This window comes from Anomaloglossus baeobatrachus, chromosome 4 (assembly GCF_048569485.1).
Source record: "Anomaloglossus baeobatrachus isolate aAnoBae1 chromosome 4, aAnoBae1.hap1, whole genome shotgun sequence".
NCBI classification, from domain to species: Eukaryota; Metazoa; Chordata; class Amphibia; order Anura; family Aromobatidae; genus Anomaloglossus; species Anomaloglossus baeobatrachus.
This window is the reverse complement of record NC_134356.1, coordinates 93,917,826-93,936,960: the sequence shown is the minus strand read 5'-3', so window position 1 is coordinate 93,936,960 and position 19,135 is coordinate 93,917,826. Positions and strand designations below refer to the sequence as shown.

At 50.3% G+C, this 19,135-nt stretch overlaps 1 protein-coding gene across 1 annotated transcript in view; it reads left to right on the top strand.

Annotated features, from left to right (window-relative positions):
- Positions 1-19,135, top strand: part of SEC24A (SEC24 homolog A, COPII component) — a 158,827-nt gene that overhangs the window by 100,762 nt on the left and 38,930 nt on the right. Inside the window, exons 13-17 of the mRNA XM_075344468.1 lie at positions 308-514; positions 1,988-2,111; positions 2,211-2,369; positions 4,961-5,134; positions 6,399-6,509. Coding sequence (XP_075200583.1) covers positions 308-514; positions 1,988-2,111; positions 2,211-2,369; positions 4,961-5,134; positions 6,399-6,509 — 775 coding nt within the window. The remainder of the gene's footprint in view (positions 1-307; positions 515-1,987; positions 2,112-2,210; positions 2,370-4,960; positions 5,135-6,398; positions 6,510-19,135) is intronic.

Here is a 19,135-nt window from a genome sequence, read left to right as displayed (position 1 = left end):
GTCCGTGTGTATTGTGCTATATCATTGACGTCACTGGACACACCGATTTAGGCTAACAATTGTTTGCACAATCGCTGACCTCACGCTTGATCTGCGACCGCTGCAAACAATCACTGAATTCAGTTGTGCGTCACCTGTATAGCACAGTAAACAAATATTGGCAGTCATCAGTGGAGCAGCAGGAGATTTCAGGTCAGTAATGCTTGTCGTTATTTTATGGAGTCCCAACCTACACTTTCCCACCCGTTTTATGTCGATTCCCGACAATTACCAGAACGGAGTTAATGTTTAATATTTCTATACTTAGTTGGTCCAGGACTTACTGAAGAACCTGCCAGAAATGTTCACAAAGTCATCAGAGACTCAGAGTGCTCTGGGGCCAGCACTCCAGGCTGCCTACAAGCTGATATCACCCACTGGAGGAAGAATATCTGTTTTCCAAACCCAATTGCCAACATTGGGTGCCGGAGCCTTGAAACCCCGTGAGGAGCCTAACCAAAAGTCCTCTGCAAAGGTGAGCCTCCAGTGAACGAAGTGCTTCGGGCGGGGCAGAGATTTTGCCTAATATTATTTTTTTTTTTTTTTTTTTTTTACATAGTTACTTAGGTTGAAAAAAGACTTAGGTCCAACTTTCCTCCACCAGTTCTACATTTAGTCACTAAGTCATTTATAACCAAAAATGTTGTATGTACTGAGGAAATCATCCAGCCCTTTTTTAAAAGCTGTTATAGTATCGGCCATTACTACCTCTGGTGGTAGAGCATTCCACAGTCTGACTGCTCTAACTGTAAAGAACCCTTTCCTATTTAGCTGCCGGAATCGCTTTTCGCTGTGTATGCCCCTTGGTCCTTAGTATTGTCTTTGGAAGAAATAAGTGATGTGCCAGTCCTATTCTCGTGTACAAATAATATGCCCATTTTATAATACATTTTATGGTGAATTAAAGGGTACTATTGAGGAAAAAAAAAAATCTAGAACACCTACCACCAGAAACTAGCTGCCATACAGGTGTGTCAGCAATGAAAATTAAAAAATTATTACCCTTAGGTGGAAAACAAAGATGATAAATAATTGCATTGTCCTGAACTGGTTAATGGTTTAAATTGTGGACATGTATAGAAGCTATTCTAGAGATCACTTCTGTCATACCTGGTTACTGTAGTCACTGTCCCTACAGCCTTACTTAAAGGGGCTTTCCACTACTTGAACAGCCCCCTCTCAATATCAATTGTGACAGCCTATATTCACCTTAAGTGTTAGCGCCATTCCAGCTAGAACAGCTCCTGGTCTCCTGGGGCTTGCGTGACTTTATGTTAAGTGAGCCCTGCAGTCATTCAGCGGCCACTTCCCTTACACTTCCTTCAGATGTAACTGACAGTCGGCGGAGATGAGGGAGCAGCAGCCCTTGTTTCTTCCAGATGTAAGTTTTATGTAAAGGAAGTTAGAGTGAAGCTGTCCATTTAACAGGGAAATATAGCACTTGAAGGGTGTTGTCAGAGTAGTGGACAGCCCCTTTAAATTGTTTTTTTTCTTCTCTGGTAAAAAGTACTTAAGAGAGCCTGTCACCGAATGTTCATAATACTTACCTAACGGTTGGTGCGGAGCAGACTGGTCGGATGGGCGTCTCCGGTTCCGGCTCCTCCTCTTTCGGCTATCTTTGTCCTCCTTCTGAAGCCTGTGTGCATGATGCATTCTACGTCATCTACACTAGTCAACAGCGAGGTCCTGCGCAGGCGCACTTTGATCTGCCCTGCTCAGGGCAGATCAACCAGCAAGAGACTGCGGCTTGTGATTGGCTGCAGTGGTCCCATGCGATAAATGGGCTGTGATGTCTGCAGCCAATGTAGACCGTATAACCAGTCTCTGAAATCAAGAATAAGTAAGGTAAAATCTTTTTACCTAACTGGGACATCCCCTTTAATAAGCTGCTATTTTTGTTGGCCGTCTCTGCAGATGGAATGTAATCGCCTTTTTTCTATTTTTACAGGAAATTCATAACTTGACCCCAGCGACTGACTTCTACAAGAAGCTTGCCTTGGATTGCTCAGGACAGCAAGTAGCAGTGGATCTGTTTCTCCTGAGTGGCAGATACTCAGATTTGGCTTCTTTGGGTGCGGTGCAGAATTGCTTTTTTTAATTTATGTAATATTCTGCATATCAGACCGCTTCATGTACTAAGATGTCTGCTTATATTTCACTGTTTGCTTCAGGCTGCATTTCCAGATATTCAGCCGGTAGTGTCTACTATTACCGTTCTTACCATCACCAGCATAATCCAGTGCAAGTGGAGAAACTGCAGAAAGAATTAAAGCGATACCTTATCCGGAAGATTGGGTTTGAGGCTGTAATGAGGATAAGGTGCACGAAAGGTTCGTATAAAGTCAGATTGATCACTTTACCTGCCATAATGGAACTTTTTTTTTTTTGTGTAGTCAGAGTGGCCATTATAGACCATGTTTTTAATGATCAAAAGTGAGTACACCCCCTCACATTATTGTAAATATCTTATTACATTCTCTCATGGGACAACACTGAAGTTATGAAACTTTGATACAATATAAAGTAGTCAGTGTACAGCTTGTATAACAGTGTAAGTTTGGGGTGCCCTCTAAATCACTTAAAACACACCCATTAATATCAAAACCACTGCCAACAAAAGTGAGTACAACCCTAAATGAAAATGACCAAAGTGTTACCGTGTTTCCCCGAAAGTAAGGCCCTGTCTTACATTAATTTTACCCCCAAAAGTCCCACCCTGCCTTACTTTCGGGGGAGGCCTTACATTGGAAAAAAATGACAATCCTCCCCCCTGCAGCCTCCCCATTGTTTGAGATCCGGCATCCACCCCTTCCTCCCCCCTGCAGCCTCCCCATTGTTTGAGATCCGGCATCCACCCCTTCCTCCCCCCTGCAGCCTCCCCATTGTTTGAGATCCGGCATCCACCCCTTCCTCCCCCCTGCAGCCTCCCCATTGTTTGAGATCCGGCATCCACCCCTTCCTCCCCCCTGCAGCCTCCCCATTGTTTGAGATCCGGCATCCACCCCTTCCTCCCCCCTGCAGCCTCCCCATTGTTTGAGATCCGGCATCCACCCCATCCTCCCCCCTGCAGCCTCCCCATACAGTGGTTCTGCCCCCCACTCTGCCACCACACACACTGACACATACGGTACCGGTACAGCCCCACACGGCACCCACACACATACAGCCCCATACGGCACCCATACACATACCGTACACACACACACACAGTTTCGGAACTTACCGAAATCGGAGCGAGCCTGCAGGCGGTGACGTCGCGGCTGATTTCGGCCAATCAGCTGCGAGCTGGCTGACTGGCCAATCGCAGCTCGAGCTGAGGGCCAATCAGCTGCGAGCCAGCTGACTGGCCAATCGCAGCTCGAGCTGAGGGCCAATCAGCTGCGAGCCGGCTGACTGGCCAATCACAGCTCGAGCTGATGGCCAGCAGGGAGCCTTGCGGGGGCCATTCACCGGAGGCGGACCACGGGTGGCACGAGACTGGAGAAGGCCTGGATGGAGCGAGGGAACAGCGGCAGCGGTAAGTTCCTGTACTTTCCCCAGGGACCCCCACCCATATGCGGCCTTACATTACGCCGCGACCACCACCCATAGGCGGCCTTACATTCCCCGGCCCCCCCGCTACCCTGCCTTACAATCGGGGGGTGCCCTACATTGGCGGACCCCCCCCGAAACCCCCACCCTGCCTTACTTTCGGGGGGGTCCTACTTTCGGGGAAACACGGTAGTTTTTTGTGTGGCCACTGCCTTAACTCTCTTGAACATGGAGTTCACTAGAGCTTTACAGGAGCCACTGAAATCCTCCACGATGACATCACGGAGGTGGATGTTAGAAATCTTGTGCTCCTCCACCTTCCGTTTGAGGAAGCCCCACAGATGCTCAATAGGGTTTAGGTCTGAAGACGTTTGGCCAGTCCAGCACCTTTACAGTTTCTTTTAGCAAGTCTGTAGTCACATTGAAGGTGTGATTGGGGTTGTTATGTTGGAATACGAAGGAAGGTGAATCATTCTTTGCTTCAGTATGTCACAGTACATGTTGGTGTTCATGGTTCCCTCAATGCACTCATACAGCCCCAAACCATGATACTTCACCACCATGTTTGACTAGGTATGACACACTTATCTTTGTACTCCTCACCTGGTTGCTGCTATACACGCTTGACACCATCTGAACCAAGTAAGTTAATCTTGGTCTAATCCTTAGCTGTCTTGTCTTCAGCAAACTGTTTGTAGGCTTTTTTGTGCATGATCTTTAGAAGAGGCTTCCTTCTAGGCCCACAGCCATGCAGACCAAATTGATGTAGTATGTGCGCATGGTCTGAGCACTGACAGCCTAACCACCCCTTTAACTTCGGCAGCAATGCTGGCAGCATTCAGATATCTATTTTGAGAAGACAACCTTTGGATATTTTTTCCAGATCCTCAGAGAATTGTTTGCCATGAGGAGCCATGTTGAACTTCCAGTGACCAGTATGAGCGTGTGTGTGAGGGATAACACCAAATGTAACACACCTGTTCCCCAGTCACACCTGAGACCTTGTAACACTAATGAGTCACATGACACTGGGGAGGGAAAATGACTAGTTGAGCACAATTTGGACATTTTCACTTAGGGGTGTACTCACTTCTGTTGCCAGTGGTTTAGACATTAATGGCTGTGTTGTCATGTATAGAGAGCACCAAATTTACACTTTACATTGTATCAAAGTGTCATATCTTCAGTGTTGTCCCATGAAAACAGCCTGGAAGACCTCGTTTACATAGAGGGACAAAAGATTTTTGGACAAGAAGCCATCTGCACATCTGAAATAATATGGAAAAGTTCACAGGGCATCAATACTTTTTCAAAACACTGTATGTACAGCTTTGTTTAGGTTGTAGATATTGGCAAGATTTCACATTGCATTATTTGCCCCCTTCTCTAGGCCTTTCTATCCATACGTTTCACGGAAACTTCTTTGTTCGGTCTACGGATCTACTGTCCCTTCCCAATGTAAATCCTGACGCTGGGTATGCAGTGCAGATGTCTGTGGAGGAGAATCTGACCGATACCCCTGTGGTCTCCTTCCAGTCTGCTCTCTTATACACTTCCAGTAAAGGTAAGTCTTTCACATGTAATTGGGTCTTTTGCCACAGAAGTATTTATCATTGAATTTATACATTGTATTGAGTTTTCTTGCCTTATACATTTGTATAAGGAGTCAGCAGGAAACCAGTTATGTATTACACCTTTTGCATCTTCTAATCAGAAAATGACCTATAGATTTAATAGGGTGTAAATATATTTTAAAAATTTGGGGGAGTATTTTTTTTTTCATATCACAATGTGTATTTAAAAAAAAAAAAATTTAAAATAAAATGGAAATCTTGCAATTTTTTACATTGGCCCCTAGGGTGATTTGGGATTTCCTGTTCTTAACAAAAGATTTTTCAGCAGTCTCATCATCACATTTAGGGTTACAATGGCAGGTAACACCCTTAGGCCTATTTCACACGTCAGTGATTCTGGTACGTATGTAACAGTTTTTATACGGACATACGCAAACCCAATCAACGGTTCTGTGCCCTCATCAGTGATTTTTTTCACTAACAGTGTCTCCGTGCGGCGTACACGCGTGTCCGTGTACTCTGCACGGAGACATGTTCGTTTTTTTTTCTTGCATCACTGATGTCCCATGGACCACACAGTGGTGTGATTCGTGAAACGCGTACCATAAAAACACGGACCTTGAAAATAAAAAGTATGTTTAACTCCGCTTCTCCAGTAATGCTGTCTACGGCCCCTGCTGGCTGCTGCTTCTGAGCCGGCTCATTATTCTCATGCATATTCAGTTACATACGACACCGCGACCTTGAAGTAGCTGCAGCGGGGACGGAAACACAGCAGAGCCGAAGAGTTCAGGAGCGGGGACAGGCGAGTATACGTCCATGTGCAATCACGGATAGCACATGGACAACCCACGTGTGCCACGAATCACAGCACACGGAGGGATATATGCGTTTTGAATGCGTCAGTGAAAAACGTCTGTGTTTTTTCACTGACTCATGAAACTGGCCTCAGATGCTAGAATACAATACCTTGGGTTACTCTTGCACTGGGGCTATTCTTTCAGGAAATCGCCATGTACAGTGGAAGCTGTTTCTGACTGCACATTCCTCTTTAATATGTATATGGGTTAATTTGTGCTAGCAGTGTTATAACGGGCTTTTTGTTAATTTTCACCAGTCAAAATATGGCAATTCCAGGGCCTCATCCTTTGCCATTGTTCATGCTAGAGTATTTTAATGTCTTTTTAACATTTTTCTCTAATATTATTTTGTGGCTTTCAATGAGATTCCCAATATTTCTGTACTCTCCAACAGGTGAGCGAAGGATTCGTGTGCACACCATGTGCCTTCCTGTTGTTTCAGCGTTATCAGATGTGTATGCGGGTGCAGATGTGCAAGCAGTGATTGGACTGCTGGCAAATATGGGTAAGTATACAAAGTCTATTATTATAGGATTATATATTCTTATTCATTCATATAGCTGTAGAAGGTTTTTTTTTTGGTTTGTTTTTTTTTTTGGTGGGTCGGTTGTAATTTTGGATGACAATACAGACTTCCACAAAATTTATGTCCTTTTGGTAAAGTAAGAAAAAAACACCGTAGTCACTTAAATAATTTCAAACTAGCAAAAGTAATTTTTGATTTTAAATGTATAAAATATAACTAATGGAAATTCTAGATTGCAATTGATTTGTGGTTCAACAGAAACATTTTAATAAACAACAATGCCCTGGACAAAAATGAAGGTTCCCCTAGACAACATAGTTTAACCCCTTCAGCCCCGGGGCACTTTCCGTTTTTGCGTTTTTGTTTTTTTGCTCCCCTTCTTCCGAGAGCCGTAACTTTTTTATTTTTCCGTCAATCTTGCCATATGAGGGCTTGTTTTTTGCGGGACAAGTTGTACTTTTAAATGAAACCATAAGTTTTACCATATGGTGTACTGGAAAACAGCAAAAAAAAATTCCAAATTCGGAAAAATTGCAAAAAAACTGATGGCACAATAGTTTTTGGGATGTTTTATTCATGGTGTTCACTATATGGTAAAACTGATGTGTGTGTGTGTGTGTGTGTGTGTGTGTGTGTGTGTGTGTGTGTGTGTGTATGATGCCTGAGGTCGGTGCGAGTTTGTAGACACCAAACATGTATAGGTTTACTTGTATCTAAGGGGTTAAAAAAATTCATAAGTTTGTCCAATAAAAATGGCGCACGTTTTGCGCCATTTTCCGAAACATGTAGCGTTCTTATTTTTTGGGATCTATGGCTCAGTGATGGCTTATTTTTTGCGTCTCGAGCTGTCGTGTCTAATTTTTGCGCAGATGCCACGTTTTGATCGCCTGTTGTTGCATTTTGCGTAAAACTTGCGGCGACCAAAAAACGTAATTTTGGCGTTTGGAATTTTTTTGCCACTACGCCGTTTACCAATCAAATTAATTGATTTTATATTTTGATCGGGCATTTCTGAACGCGGCGATACCAAATATGTGTATTTTTTAACCCTTTAATTTTCAATGGGGGGGAAGGGGGGCGATTTGAACTTTTTTAGGTTTTGTTTTTTTTTTTATTTTTCTTTATCGTTCATATGGGAGACCCAGACCATGGGTGTATAGCTTCTGCCTCCGGAGGACACACAAAGTACTACACTAAAAAGTGTAGCTCCTCCCTCCGAGCATATACACCCCCTGGATGACAAATCTAACCAGTTCAATGATTTGTGTTCAGGAGGTCACACACACACATGCATTCTCTGAATTTTGATTTTTGATTTCAAAGATTTGGAAGAAAAGCAGGTCCAGTCTGGACTCCCGGCATGTCCCTTCTGACCCCACTGTGTCGGCTTTAGGTTAAGGTTGATTTTACAAGGCTGGAGCCTTCACATGCCGCGCTCCTTCACCATCCCCTGAGGCTCTGGCTTGAAGTGGGAGCCATCACGGTTCTCACTGCTTTGCAGGAGACCGGTCTCCATCAGCAGCCCTTTCAGGATCCTGCCGGACGGAGCGCTCACCCCCCAGGGACCTGGCACCTGCGTCTCACAAGCTAAGTACTGAGACGTTATTACCACAGAAAGTGGTCTTTCCAGGGGTCCTTTGTACTTTATATATTGGGGAGAGTGTGTTATATGACTGTGTTAACATTTCCGGCCGGTTCTCCAGTTTTCACTGGAGAACCGCGCCGATGGTGCCTGCACGCTGGCCGCATGTTTAAATCTAGGCCCCGGCTTCGCCTGAGGCCTAGTTTCATTTTTACTGCCCCTGCATGTCAGTCATGGAGAGGGATAGTGCGGCTCCGCCCAGCGGCTGTTCAGCACAGGGAACGGACACTCCTCACTGAGGAAAGATTCCCTCCCCTGTATACCTCATTTGCCCGCTCTCAGAGTAGGCCCCGCCCCCTCTCCTCGCTCCGGCGCCATTTTATCAGCGTTCTCAATGTCTGCATAACCACATTGTGACAAATGGGGGCCTGGGCTGGGGGATCTGGAGGGCACAGAGATGTCTCTATGTTAAACGATCTGGCAAGCCACAACCTCCGGTTGTGCAGCTGCTTATATACTCTGTTTATATACTCTGCTGGGGGTCATTCTGGACAGAGCCCCCACTTCTGCAGCATGTCTCACATCAGAGCAAGGCTGCAAGGCTGTTCTTAATATGCACTGCATGTAGACTCGTACTGCCTGTACCGAGCACAGAAACACAGTGGTCCCTCAGCCTGGAAGCTCATCAGTGGTCCCTCCAGCTGCTCCGGCTCCGGTGGCTGAACCCCCGGTTTCGGTAGAATCCGCTCTCTCCAGGGGACAGCTGTCCCGGACTCTGCTGAGCATGCATCAGCCCCCTTCTCAGGGCGCTTCTGCTGCTACGGCTCGCTCAGCAAAGCTCACAGAGGATTCTTCATCTGGTCTCAGACCCCGTCCTCCTAAAATGGAGACGCAGGGTCCCCTGTCCTTCCTCGTCCCGCAGCTCTGATTCACGAGCTGACTCGCAGGACGAGGAGGATGTCTTTACTAGGGGCTCGGACGTTACTTCATGTACCATTGATCTGTCCGAAGGTGACGCAGATGCTAATGATTTGATTGCGTCCATTTATATTTGTACTGGACCTCAATCCGCCTGTATCAGGGGAGCATCCCCCTCTGGCAGAAAGGCATCAGTTTACCTTAAGAGAACAAGGAGTGTGTTCCTTAACCACTCCAGTTTTCAGCCCACAGTGACCAAGCCCAGAGCCTGTCCTGACAGACGCTCCCAAAGCATGGTTCTGATGACTGTTTCCCCCTTCCACCAGAGGTGGTCAAGGAGTGGGCTCATTCACCAAGGCTGGACCCTCCGGTGTCTAGACTTTCAGCCCGGATAGTTGTATCAGTGGCTGACGGCACCTCTCTAAGGATCCCACTGTCCGCCAGGTTGACCTTCTGGCCAAATCTATATATGAGGCGGCAGGGGTCTCGTTCTCCCCATCTTTTGCAGCAGTGCGGGCTCTCAAAGCCATCTCTGCTTCTCTGGAGGAGATGCATTCCCTCACCAGGGACATTATGCCCGAAATGGTTGCCTTAACTTCCAGGCTTCAGTCTTTTCATCCTATGCCATGTCTGCCATGCTGGAGACTGCCACCGCACTGCAGTGGCCTCGGCTACTTCCCTCGCTATCCGCAGGCTCCTGTGGCTTAGAGTGGAAGGCAGATGCTTCTTCTAAGAAGTACCTTGCTGGGCTCCCTTTTGCTGGGACCAGTCTATTCGGTGAACAACTGGATGAAATTATTAAGGAAGCTTTTGGCAGGAAGAGTACTTCCATGCCACAAACCCAGGAAACCTGTCCAGGGCAGGAACCAGTCGAGGTTTCGTTCCTTTCGTTCCTCTAACCGGTCGTCCTCTAAGTCCTCGGCCTCGTCCACTAACTCAGCCAAGGTCCGTAAACCAGCTGGCGCATGAAGCTGCGTCCTCAGAAGTCCGCAGGAGCTGCTGCCACCAAGGCAGCCTCCTCTTGATTATCTGGCCGCGCCAGCAACGTCCTTGGTCGGTGGCAGGCTCTCCCACTTTGGCGACGTGTGGTTTCAACACGTCTTCGATCAGTGGGGGTGGGTTACCATCTCCCACGGCTGCAGAATAGAATTCTATCCAGCCCGCCAAACAGAAGGTCCTGGCATTCTTGCAGGCCTGCGGAGTAATTGTACCAGTTCCCGACTGGAAACTGTCCTGAGATTTCTACTCAAATCTCTTCCTAGTCCCCGAAGAGGACGGTGCCTTCCGACCTGGATCTCAAGCTTCTCAACAAGCATGTTCAGGTGCGGCATTTTTGCATGGAATCTCTGCGATCAGTCAATGACCCAAGGAGATTTCTCAGCATCCATTGACATCAGAGATGTCTATCTGCATGTGCCAATCGCAGTTTCACACCAGCGTTGGCTACGTTTTGTAATCGGAGAGGAGCATTTCCAATTCGTGGCTCTCCCCTTCGGGTTAGCCACGGCCCTTTGTGTATTCGCCAAGGTCATGGCAGCAGTGGTTGCGGTTCTGCACCTCCAGGGGTTGGCGGTGATTCCTTACCTGGATGACCTTCTAGTCAAGGCTTCATCCAGTGCAGACTGTCAGCGGAGTGTCTCGCTCACTCTCGCCACGCTTGCAAGTCCACTCTGACCCCGACCCAGGAACTTACGTACCTAGGGATGCAATTCAAGACTTTGCTGGCACTTGTGAAGCTGCCCTTAGTCAAACAGCAGTCCCTTCATCTGGCGGTTCGCTCTCTGCTGAGGCTCCGCCGTCATTCCATCAGACACCTCATGCAGGTGCTGAGTCAGATGGTGGCGTCAATGGAAGCGGTTCCCTTTGCCAGTTCCATCTGCGTCCCCTGCAGCTGGACATTCTCCGCTGTTGGGACAAGCGGACCTCTTCCTTGCACAGGCTGGTGGCTCTGTCGCCACAGACCAGGAGCTCTCTTTAGTGGTGGCTTCGGCTCCTCTCTCTGTCCCAGGGACGCTCTTTTCTGACCCCGTCATGGGTGATTCTCACCACGGATGCCAGTCTATCCGGCTGGGGAGCAGTGTTTCTCCACCACCGAGCACAGGGCACTTGGACTCCGTCCGAATCAGCCCTCTCGATCAATGTGCTGGAAATCAGAGCTGTGCTCCTAGCTCTCGTAGCTTTTCACCACCTGTCGGCGGGCACGCACATTCGAGTCCAGTCAGACAACGCGACAGCAGTTGCCTACATCAATCACCAGGGCGGGACCCGCAGCGCCTAGCCCTGTTGAAAATTCAACGCATCAGTGGACGGAAGACTCCAAGTCCACCATATCCGCACCCAGGCGTAGAAAACTGGGAGGCAGATTATCTCAGCCGTCAAACCGTGGACAGCGGCGAGTGGGCCCTGCATCCGGCAGTGTTCCGGTCAATCTGCCGCAGGTGGGGCACGCCGGAAGTGGATCTAATGGCATCCCGGCACAACAACAAGGTCCCGGTTTACGTGGCTCGCTCCCACAATCCTCAGGCCTTGGCGGCGGACGTGCTGGTTCAGGATTGGTCCCAGTTCCGTCTGGCCTACGTGTTTCCCCCACTAGCTCTCTTGCCCAGAGTCCTGCGCAAGATCAGAATGGAGGGCCGTCGGGTCGTACTCATCGCCCCAGACTGGCCCAGGCGAGCTTGGTTCCCAAACCTGCTCCGTCTGTCCGTAGAGGTGCCGTGGCATCTCCCGGACCGCCCAGACCTTCTCTCACAGGGTCCGTTTTCCGCCAGAATTCTGCGGCTCTCAGATTGATGGCGTGGCTCTTGAGCCTTTGATCCTTACGGCTTCAGGCATTCCTTCCGAGGTCATCTCCACTATGACTCGGGCTCGGAAGTCTTCCTCGGCCAGGATTTACCACAGGACTTGGAGAATTTTCCTGTCCTGGTGTCGCTCTTCCGGCCATGCTCCTTGGCCGTTTTCCTTGCCATCCATCCTGTCCTTTCTACAGTCCGGTCTGCAGCTAGGACTGTCCCTCAATTCCTCAAGGGACAGGTCTCGGCTCTATCAATGTTATTTCAGCGGCGTATCGCCCGACTGGCCCAGGTGCGCACCTTCATGCAGGGCGTATCTCACATCGTTCCGCCTTACCGGCGGCCTCTGGATCCCTGGGACCTTAATCTGGTCCTCACGGCCTTACGGAAACCCCCCTTTGAGCCTCTTAGGGAGGTTTCGTTGTTTTGTCTTTCACAGAAGGTGGTCTTTCTGGTGGCCATAACTTCTCTCAGGAGAGTCTCTGATTTGACTGTGCTCTCTTCGGAGTCACTCTTTTTGGTTTTTTCACCAAGACAAGGTGGTTTTCCGTCCGACTCCGGGCTTTCTCCCTAAGGTGGTGTCTCCTTTCCACCTTAACCAGGACATTTCATTGCCTTCCCTTTGTCCGGCCCCTGTGCATCGCTTTGAGAAAGCGTTGCATACTTTGGATTTGGTGCGGGCGCTCCGGATCTATGTGTCACGCACCGCCGCTCTTAAGCGGTGCACCTCTCTTTTTGTGCTAACCACGGGTCAGCGCAAGGGTCTCTCGGCTTCTAAACCGACCTTAGCTCGTTGGATTAGGTCGGCCAAATCTGATGCCTACCAATGTTCTCAGGTGCTCCCACCGCCAGGGATTAAGGCGCATTCGACCAGAGCTGTCGGTGCCTCCTGGGCTTTCAGGCACCAGACTACGGCTCAGCAGGTTTGTCAGGCTGCCACTTGGTCTAGTCTGCACGCCTTTTCGAAGCACTACCAAGTGCATGCTCATACTTCGGCAGATGCGAGCTTGGGCAGACGCATCCTTCGGACGGCTGTCGCCCATTTGTGAAGTTAGGTTTTGCCTACTTCTCAGTTCTGTTTATTTCCCACCCATGGACTGCTTTGAGACGTCCCATGGTCTGGGTCTCCCATAGGAACGATGAAGAAAAAGAGAATTTTGTTACTTACCGTAAATTCTTTTTCTTATAGTTCCGACATGGGAGACCCAGCACCCTCCCTGTTGCCTGTTGGCAGTTTCTTGTTCCGTGTGTTTTCACCGGCTGTTGTTGTAGACAGAGGTTCCGGTTATTCCGGGTTTTACTATATCTCTACTTATGGGTGGATGTCCTCCTTCAGCTTTTGCACTAAACTGGTTAGATTTGTCATCCAGGGGGTGTATATGCTCGGAGGGAGGAGCTACACTTTTAGTGTAGTACTTTGTGTGTCCTCCGGAGGCAGAAGCTATACACCCATGGTCTGGGTCTCCCATGTCAGAACTATAAGAAAAAGAATTTACGGTAAGTAACAAAATTCTCTTTTTTTCATTTTTTGGAAAGAGTTTGAAGAAAAGCGGGTTCAAGCCTGGACCCCCGGCATGTCCCTTCTCACCCCACTGTGTCGGCGGTGCTGTTAAGGTTGATTCCCAGGCTGGAGCCTTGCATGCCGTGCTCCTTCACCATCTCTCCGGGGCTCTGGCTTGAAGTGGGAGCCAGCACGGTTCTCCATGCTTGGCATGAGACCGGTCTCCATCCGCAGCCCTTCAGGATCCTGCTGGACCGGAGCACTCATCCCCAGGGACTGGCTACCCTGCGTCTCAGCAAGCTAAGTACCTGAGACGTTTATATATGGGGGTCCCTTGTACTTTATTGTTGTGGGAGAGTGTGCTGAGTGATTTTTATGACATTTCCGGCGGGTTCTCTGGCTGTCGCCTGAGGACCGCGCCAATGGTGCCTGCGCGCCGGCCGCACCGCTCAAATTTAGGCCCCGGCTTCGCCGGAGGCCTACTTTCGGTTTCACTACCCTCGCATGTCATTCATGCAGAGGGACAGCGCAGCTCCGCCCAGCGGCCGTTCTACAAAGGGGACAGACACTCCTCACTGAGTAGATGTCTCCTCCCCTGTGAATCTCTTTGGCCCTCCAGATCCCGCTCTCAGTGAGTCCCGCCCCCTCTCTTCACTCCGGTGGCCATTTTCTCAGCGTTTTTCCCTGTGATCACCACTGGTCTGCAGCATCCCTGCTGAGGTGCTTGGGAGTCCGGGCTTCGGGATCTGGAGGGCACACAAACTGCTCCAGCGGTCTGGTAAGCCACAACCTCTGGTTGTGGACCTTCTGTATATACTCTCTGGGGGTCATTCTGGCAGAGCCCTCACTCCAGCAGCATGTCTCACACGAGGAGCAAGGCTCCAAAGCTGTTTTCAGTATGCACTGCATGTAAGCTCCTGCTGCCGGAACCGAGCACCTATCCGCATTGTGATGCCTGATCTAACCTGACGATGCCTCAGCCTGAAATCGCACCCCCAGGGGTCTCTCGGGCTGCTCCGGCTCCTGTGGCTGAACCCCCGGCTTGGGTAGAATCCTTAACCAGGTCTATCTCCCAGTCTTTTGCTGACTCCATGGGACATCTGTCCAGGACTCTGCTGAGCATGCATCAGCCCCCGTCGCAGGGTGCCTCTGCTGCTAGGTCTCGCTCAGGACCGGAGCTCCCAGAGGATTCATCATCTGGTCCCAGGCCCTGTCCTTCTAATAAGAGACGCAGGGCCCCCTCTCTTTCGTCCCGCGGCTCGGTCTCAGAAGCTGACTCGCAGGATGAGGAGGATGCCTTTACTGGGGGCTCGGAGACTACCTCCATTTGTCCCATTGGTCTGTCCGACAGTGACTCGGATGTTAGTGATTTGATTGCGTCCATTAATTCTGTACTGGATCTCAATCCGCCAGTATCAGAGGAACAACACTCTCTGGCAGAAAAGCACCAGTTTACCTCGCCTAAGAGGACGAAGAGTGTGTTCTTTAACCACTCCATTTTTCAGGCCGCTGTGACCAAGCCCAGGGCCTGCCCTGACAAACTCTTCCCAAAGCGTGGTTCTGATGACAGTTTTCCCTTTCCACCTGAGGTGGTCAAGGAGTGGGCTCATTCACCAAAGGTAGACCCCCCGGTGTCTAGACTCTCAGCCCGGACCGTTGTATCAGTGGCTGATGGCACCTCGCTTAAGGATTCCACAGACCGCCAGGTTGACCTTCTGGCCAAATCTGTATGAGGCGGCAGGGGCCTCGTTCTCCCCGACTTTTGCAGCAGTGTGGGCTCTCAAAGCCATCTCTGCTTCTCTGGAGGAGATGCATTCCCTCACTAAGGAATCTATGCCTGAGATGGTTGCCTTAACTTCCCAAGCTTCGGCTTTTTCATCCTATGCCATGTCTGCCATACTGGAGGCTTCTCACCGCACTGCAGTGGCTTCGGCTAATTCCCTCGCTATCCGCAGGACCTTGTGGCTTCGAGAGTGGAAGGCAGATGCTTCTTCTAAGAAGTACCTTGCGGGGCTCCCTTTTGCTGGGTCCCGGCTGTTCGGTGAACAGCTGGATGAATTTATTAAGGAAGCTTCTTGCGGGAAGAGTACTTCCATGCCACAAACCAAAACCAGGAAACCTGTCCAGGGTAGGAATCAGTCGAGGTTTCATTCCTTTCGTTCCTCCAACTGGTCGTCCTCTAAGCCCTCGGCCTCGTCCACTAACACTGCCAAGGACCAAAAATCCAGCTGGCGCACAAAAGCGCGTCCACAGAAGACCGCAGGTGCTGCTGCCACTAAGGCAGCCTCCTCTTGACTATCTGTCCGCGCCAGCAACGTCCTTAGTCGGTGGCAGGCTCTCCCACTTTGGCGACGTGTGGTTTCAACACGTCTCCGATCAGTGGGTGCGGGATATAATCTCCCACGGCTACAGGATAGAATTCTCTTCCAGCCCGCCAAACAGATTTTTTCTGTCAACTCCCCCCTGCTCCAAGGCCGCCGCCTTCTCTCAGGCCGTGGCATCCCTGCAGGCCAACGGAGTAATTGTACCGGTTCCCGCCCGGGAACGGTTCAGAGGTTTCTACTCAAATCTCTTCCTAGTCCCCAATAAGGACGGTTCCTTCCGGCCCATCCTGGATCTCAAGCTTCTCAACAAGCATGTTCAGGTGTGGCATTTTCGCATGGAGTCTCTGCGGTCAGTCATTGCATCAATGACCCAAGGGGATTTCCTGGCATCCATCAACATCAGAGATGCCTATCTGCATGTGCCAATTGCAGTTTCTCACCAGCGTTGGCTACGTTTTGCAATCGGAGAGGAACATTTCCAATTCGTGGCTGTCCCCTTCGGGTTAGCCACGGCCCCTCACCAAGGTCATGGCAGCGGTGGTTGCGGTTCTGCACCTACAGGGGTTGGCAGTGATTCCTTACCTGGACGACCTTCTAGTCAAGGCTTCATCCAGCGCAGACTGTCAGCGGAGTGTCTCGCTCACTCTTGCCACTCTAGCCCAATTCGGGTGGATTGTCAATCTTCCCAAATCCACTTTGACTCCGACCCAGAGTCTCACGTACCTAGGGATGCAGTTCGAGACTCTGCCGGCACTTGTGAAGTTGCCCTCAGTCAAACAGCAGTCCCTCCAACTGGCGGTCCGCGCTCTGCTGAGGCCCCGTCGTTATTCCATCAGGCACCTGATGCAGGTGCTGGGTCGGATGGTGGCGTCAATGGAGGCGGTTCCCTTTGCCCAGTTCCATCTGCGTTCACTGCAGCTGGACATTCTCTGCTGTTGGGACAAGCGGCCTTCCTCCTTGCACAGGTTAGTGGCTCTGTCGCCACAGACCAGGAGCTCTCTTCAGTGGTGGCTTCGGCCCCTCTCTCTGTCTCAGGGGCGCTCCTTCCTGACCCCGTCCTTGGTGATTCTCACCACGGATGCCAGTCTGTCCGGCTGGGCAGCGGTATATCTCCACCACCGAGCGCAGGGCACTTGGACTCCGTCCGAGTCAGTCCTCTCGATCAATGTGCTAGAAACCAGAGCTGTGCTTCTAGCTCTCCTAGCCTTTCACCACCTGTTGGCGGGCAAGCACATCCGAGTCCAGTCAGACACCGCGACAGCAGTTGCCTACATCAATCACCAAGGCGGGACACGCAGCCGCCTGGCAATGTTGGAGGTACAACGCATCCTTCAATGGGCGGAGGACTCAAAGTCCACCATATCCGCAGTCCACATCCCAGGCGTGGAAAACTGGGAGGCAGATTATCTCAGCCGCCAATCCGTGGACAGTGGCGAGTGGTCCCTGCATCCGGCAGTGTTTCAGTCAATCTGCCGCAAGTGGGGCACTCCGGACGTGGACCTAATGGCATCCCGTCACAACAACAAGGTTCCGGTTTACGTGGCTCGCTCCCACGATCCTCAGGCCTTCGCCGCGGACGCTCTGGTTCAAGACTGGTCCCAGTTTCGTCTGCCCTACGTGTTTCCCCCTCTAGCGCTCTTGCCCAGAGTTCTGTGCAAGATCAGACTGGAGGGCCGTCGAGTCATTCTCATTGCTCCGGACTGGCCCAGGCGAGCTTGGTACCCAGACCTGCTCCTTCTGTCCGTAGAGGTGCCGTGGCATCTTCCGGACCGTCCAGACCTTCTCTCACAAGGTCCGTTTTTCCGCCAGAATTCTGCGGCTCTCAGATTGACGGCGTGGCTCTTGAGTCCTGGATCTTGACGACTTCTGGTATCCCTCCTGAAGTCATCTCCACTATGACTCGGGCCCGTAAGTTTTCCTCCGCCAAGATCTATCACAGGACTTGGAAAATTTTCCTGTCCTGGTGTCGCTCTTCCGGCCATCCTCCTTGGCCATTTTCCTTGCCGACCCTTTTGTCCTTTCTACAGTCCGGTCTGCAGCTGGGACTGTCCCTCAACTCTCTTAAGGGACAAGTCTCAGCTCTGTCAGTGCTGTTCCAGCGGCGTCTCGCCCGGCTGGCTCAGGTCCGCACCTTCATGCAGGGCGCGTCTCACATCATTCCGCCTTACCGGCGGCCCTTGGATCCCTGGGACCTTAACTTGGTCCTCACGGTTTTGCAGAAACCCCCTTTTGAGCCTCTTAGGGAGGTTTCTTTGTTTCGTCTTTCACAGAAAGTGGTCTTTCTAGTGGCCATAACTTCCCTCAGGAGAGTCTCTGATTTGGCTGCGCTCTCTTCGGAATCACCTTTTTTGGTTTTTCATCAAGACAAGGTGGTTCTCCGTCCGACTCCGGACTTTCTTCCTAAGGTGGTCTCTCCTTTCCACCTTAACCAGGACATTACCCTACCTTCCTTTTGTCCGGCTCCTGTTCATCACTTTGAAACAGTGTTGCATACTTTGGATCTGGTGCGTGCGCTCCGGATCTATGTGTCTCGCACCGCTGTTCTTAGGCGGTGCACCTCTCTTTTTGTGCTAACCACAGGTCGGCGCAAGGGCCTCTCTGCTTCTAAGCCGACCTTAGCCCGTTGGATTAGGTCGACCATTTCGGACGCCTACCAGTGTTCTCAGGTGCCTCCCCCGCCGGGGATTAAGGCACACTCGACCAGAGCTGTCGGTGCCTCTTGGGCTTTCAGGCACCAGGCTACTGCTCAACAAGTCTGTCAGGCTGCCACTTGGACTAGCCTGCATACCTTTTCAAAGCACTACCAAGTGCATGCTCATGCTTCGGCAGATGCGAGCTTGGGCAGACGCATCCTTCAGGTGGCTGTCGCCCACTTGTGAAGTTAGGTTCTGCCTACTTCTTAGTTTTTCTGTTTATTTCCCACCCATGGACTGCTTTGAGACGTCCCATGGTCTGGGTCTCCCATAGGAACGATAAAGAAAGAATTTTGTTTACTTACCGTAAATTCTTTTTCTTATAGTTCCGTATTGGGAGACCCAGCACCCTCCCTGTTGCCTGTTGGCACTTTCTTGTTCCGTGTGTTATCACCGGCTGTTGTCGTAGACAGAGACTCCGGTTGTTCCGGTTCTTGCTCTGTTTTTACTTGTGGGTGGCTATTCTCCTTCAGCTTTTGCACTAAACTGGCTAGATCTGGATCTCCAGGGGGTGTATAAGCTCAGAGGGAGGAGCTACACTTTTGAGTGTAGTACTTTGTGTGTCCTCCGGAGGCAGAAGCTATACACCCATGGTCTGGGTCTCCCAATACGGAACTATAAGAAAAAGAATTTACGGTAAGTAAACAAAATTCTCTTTTTTTTTTTTTTTTTTTTATTTTACTAGTCCCCCTAGGGGACTATAGCGATCAGCAATCCGATCACTCTTATCTATCTGCTGATCACAGCTATACAGCTGTAAACAGCAGATTCAGTCACTTTCTTTTTCTCTCTGCTCGC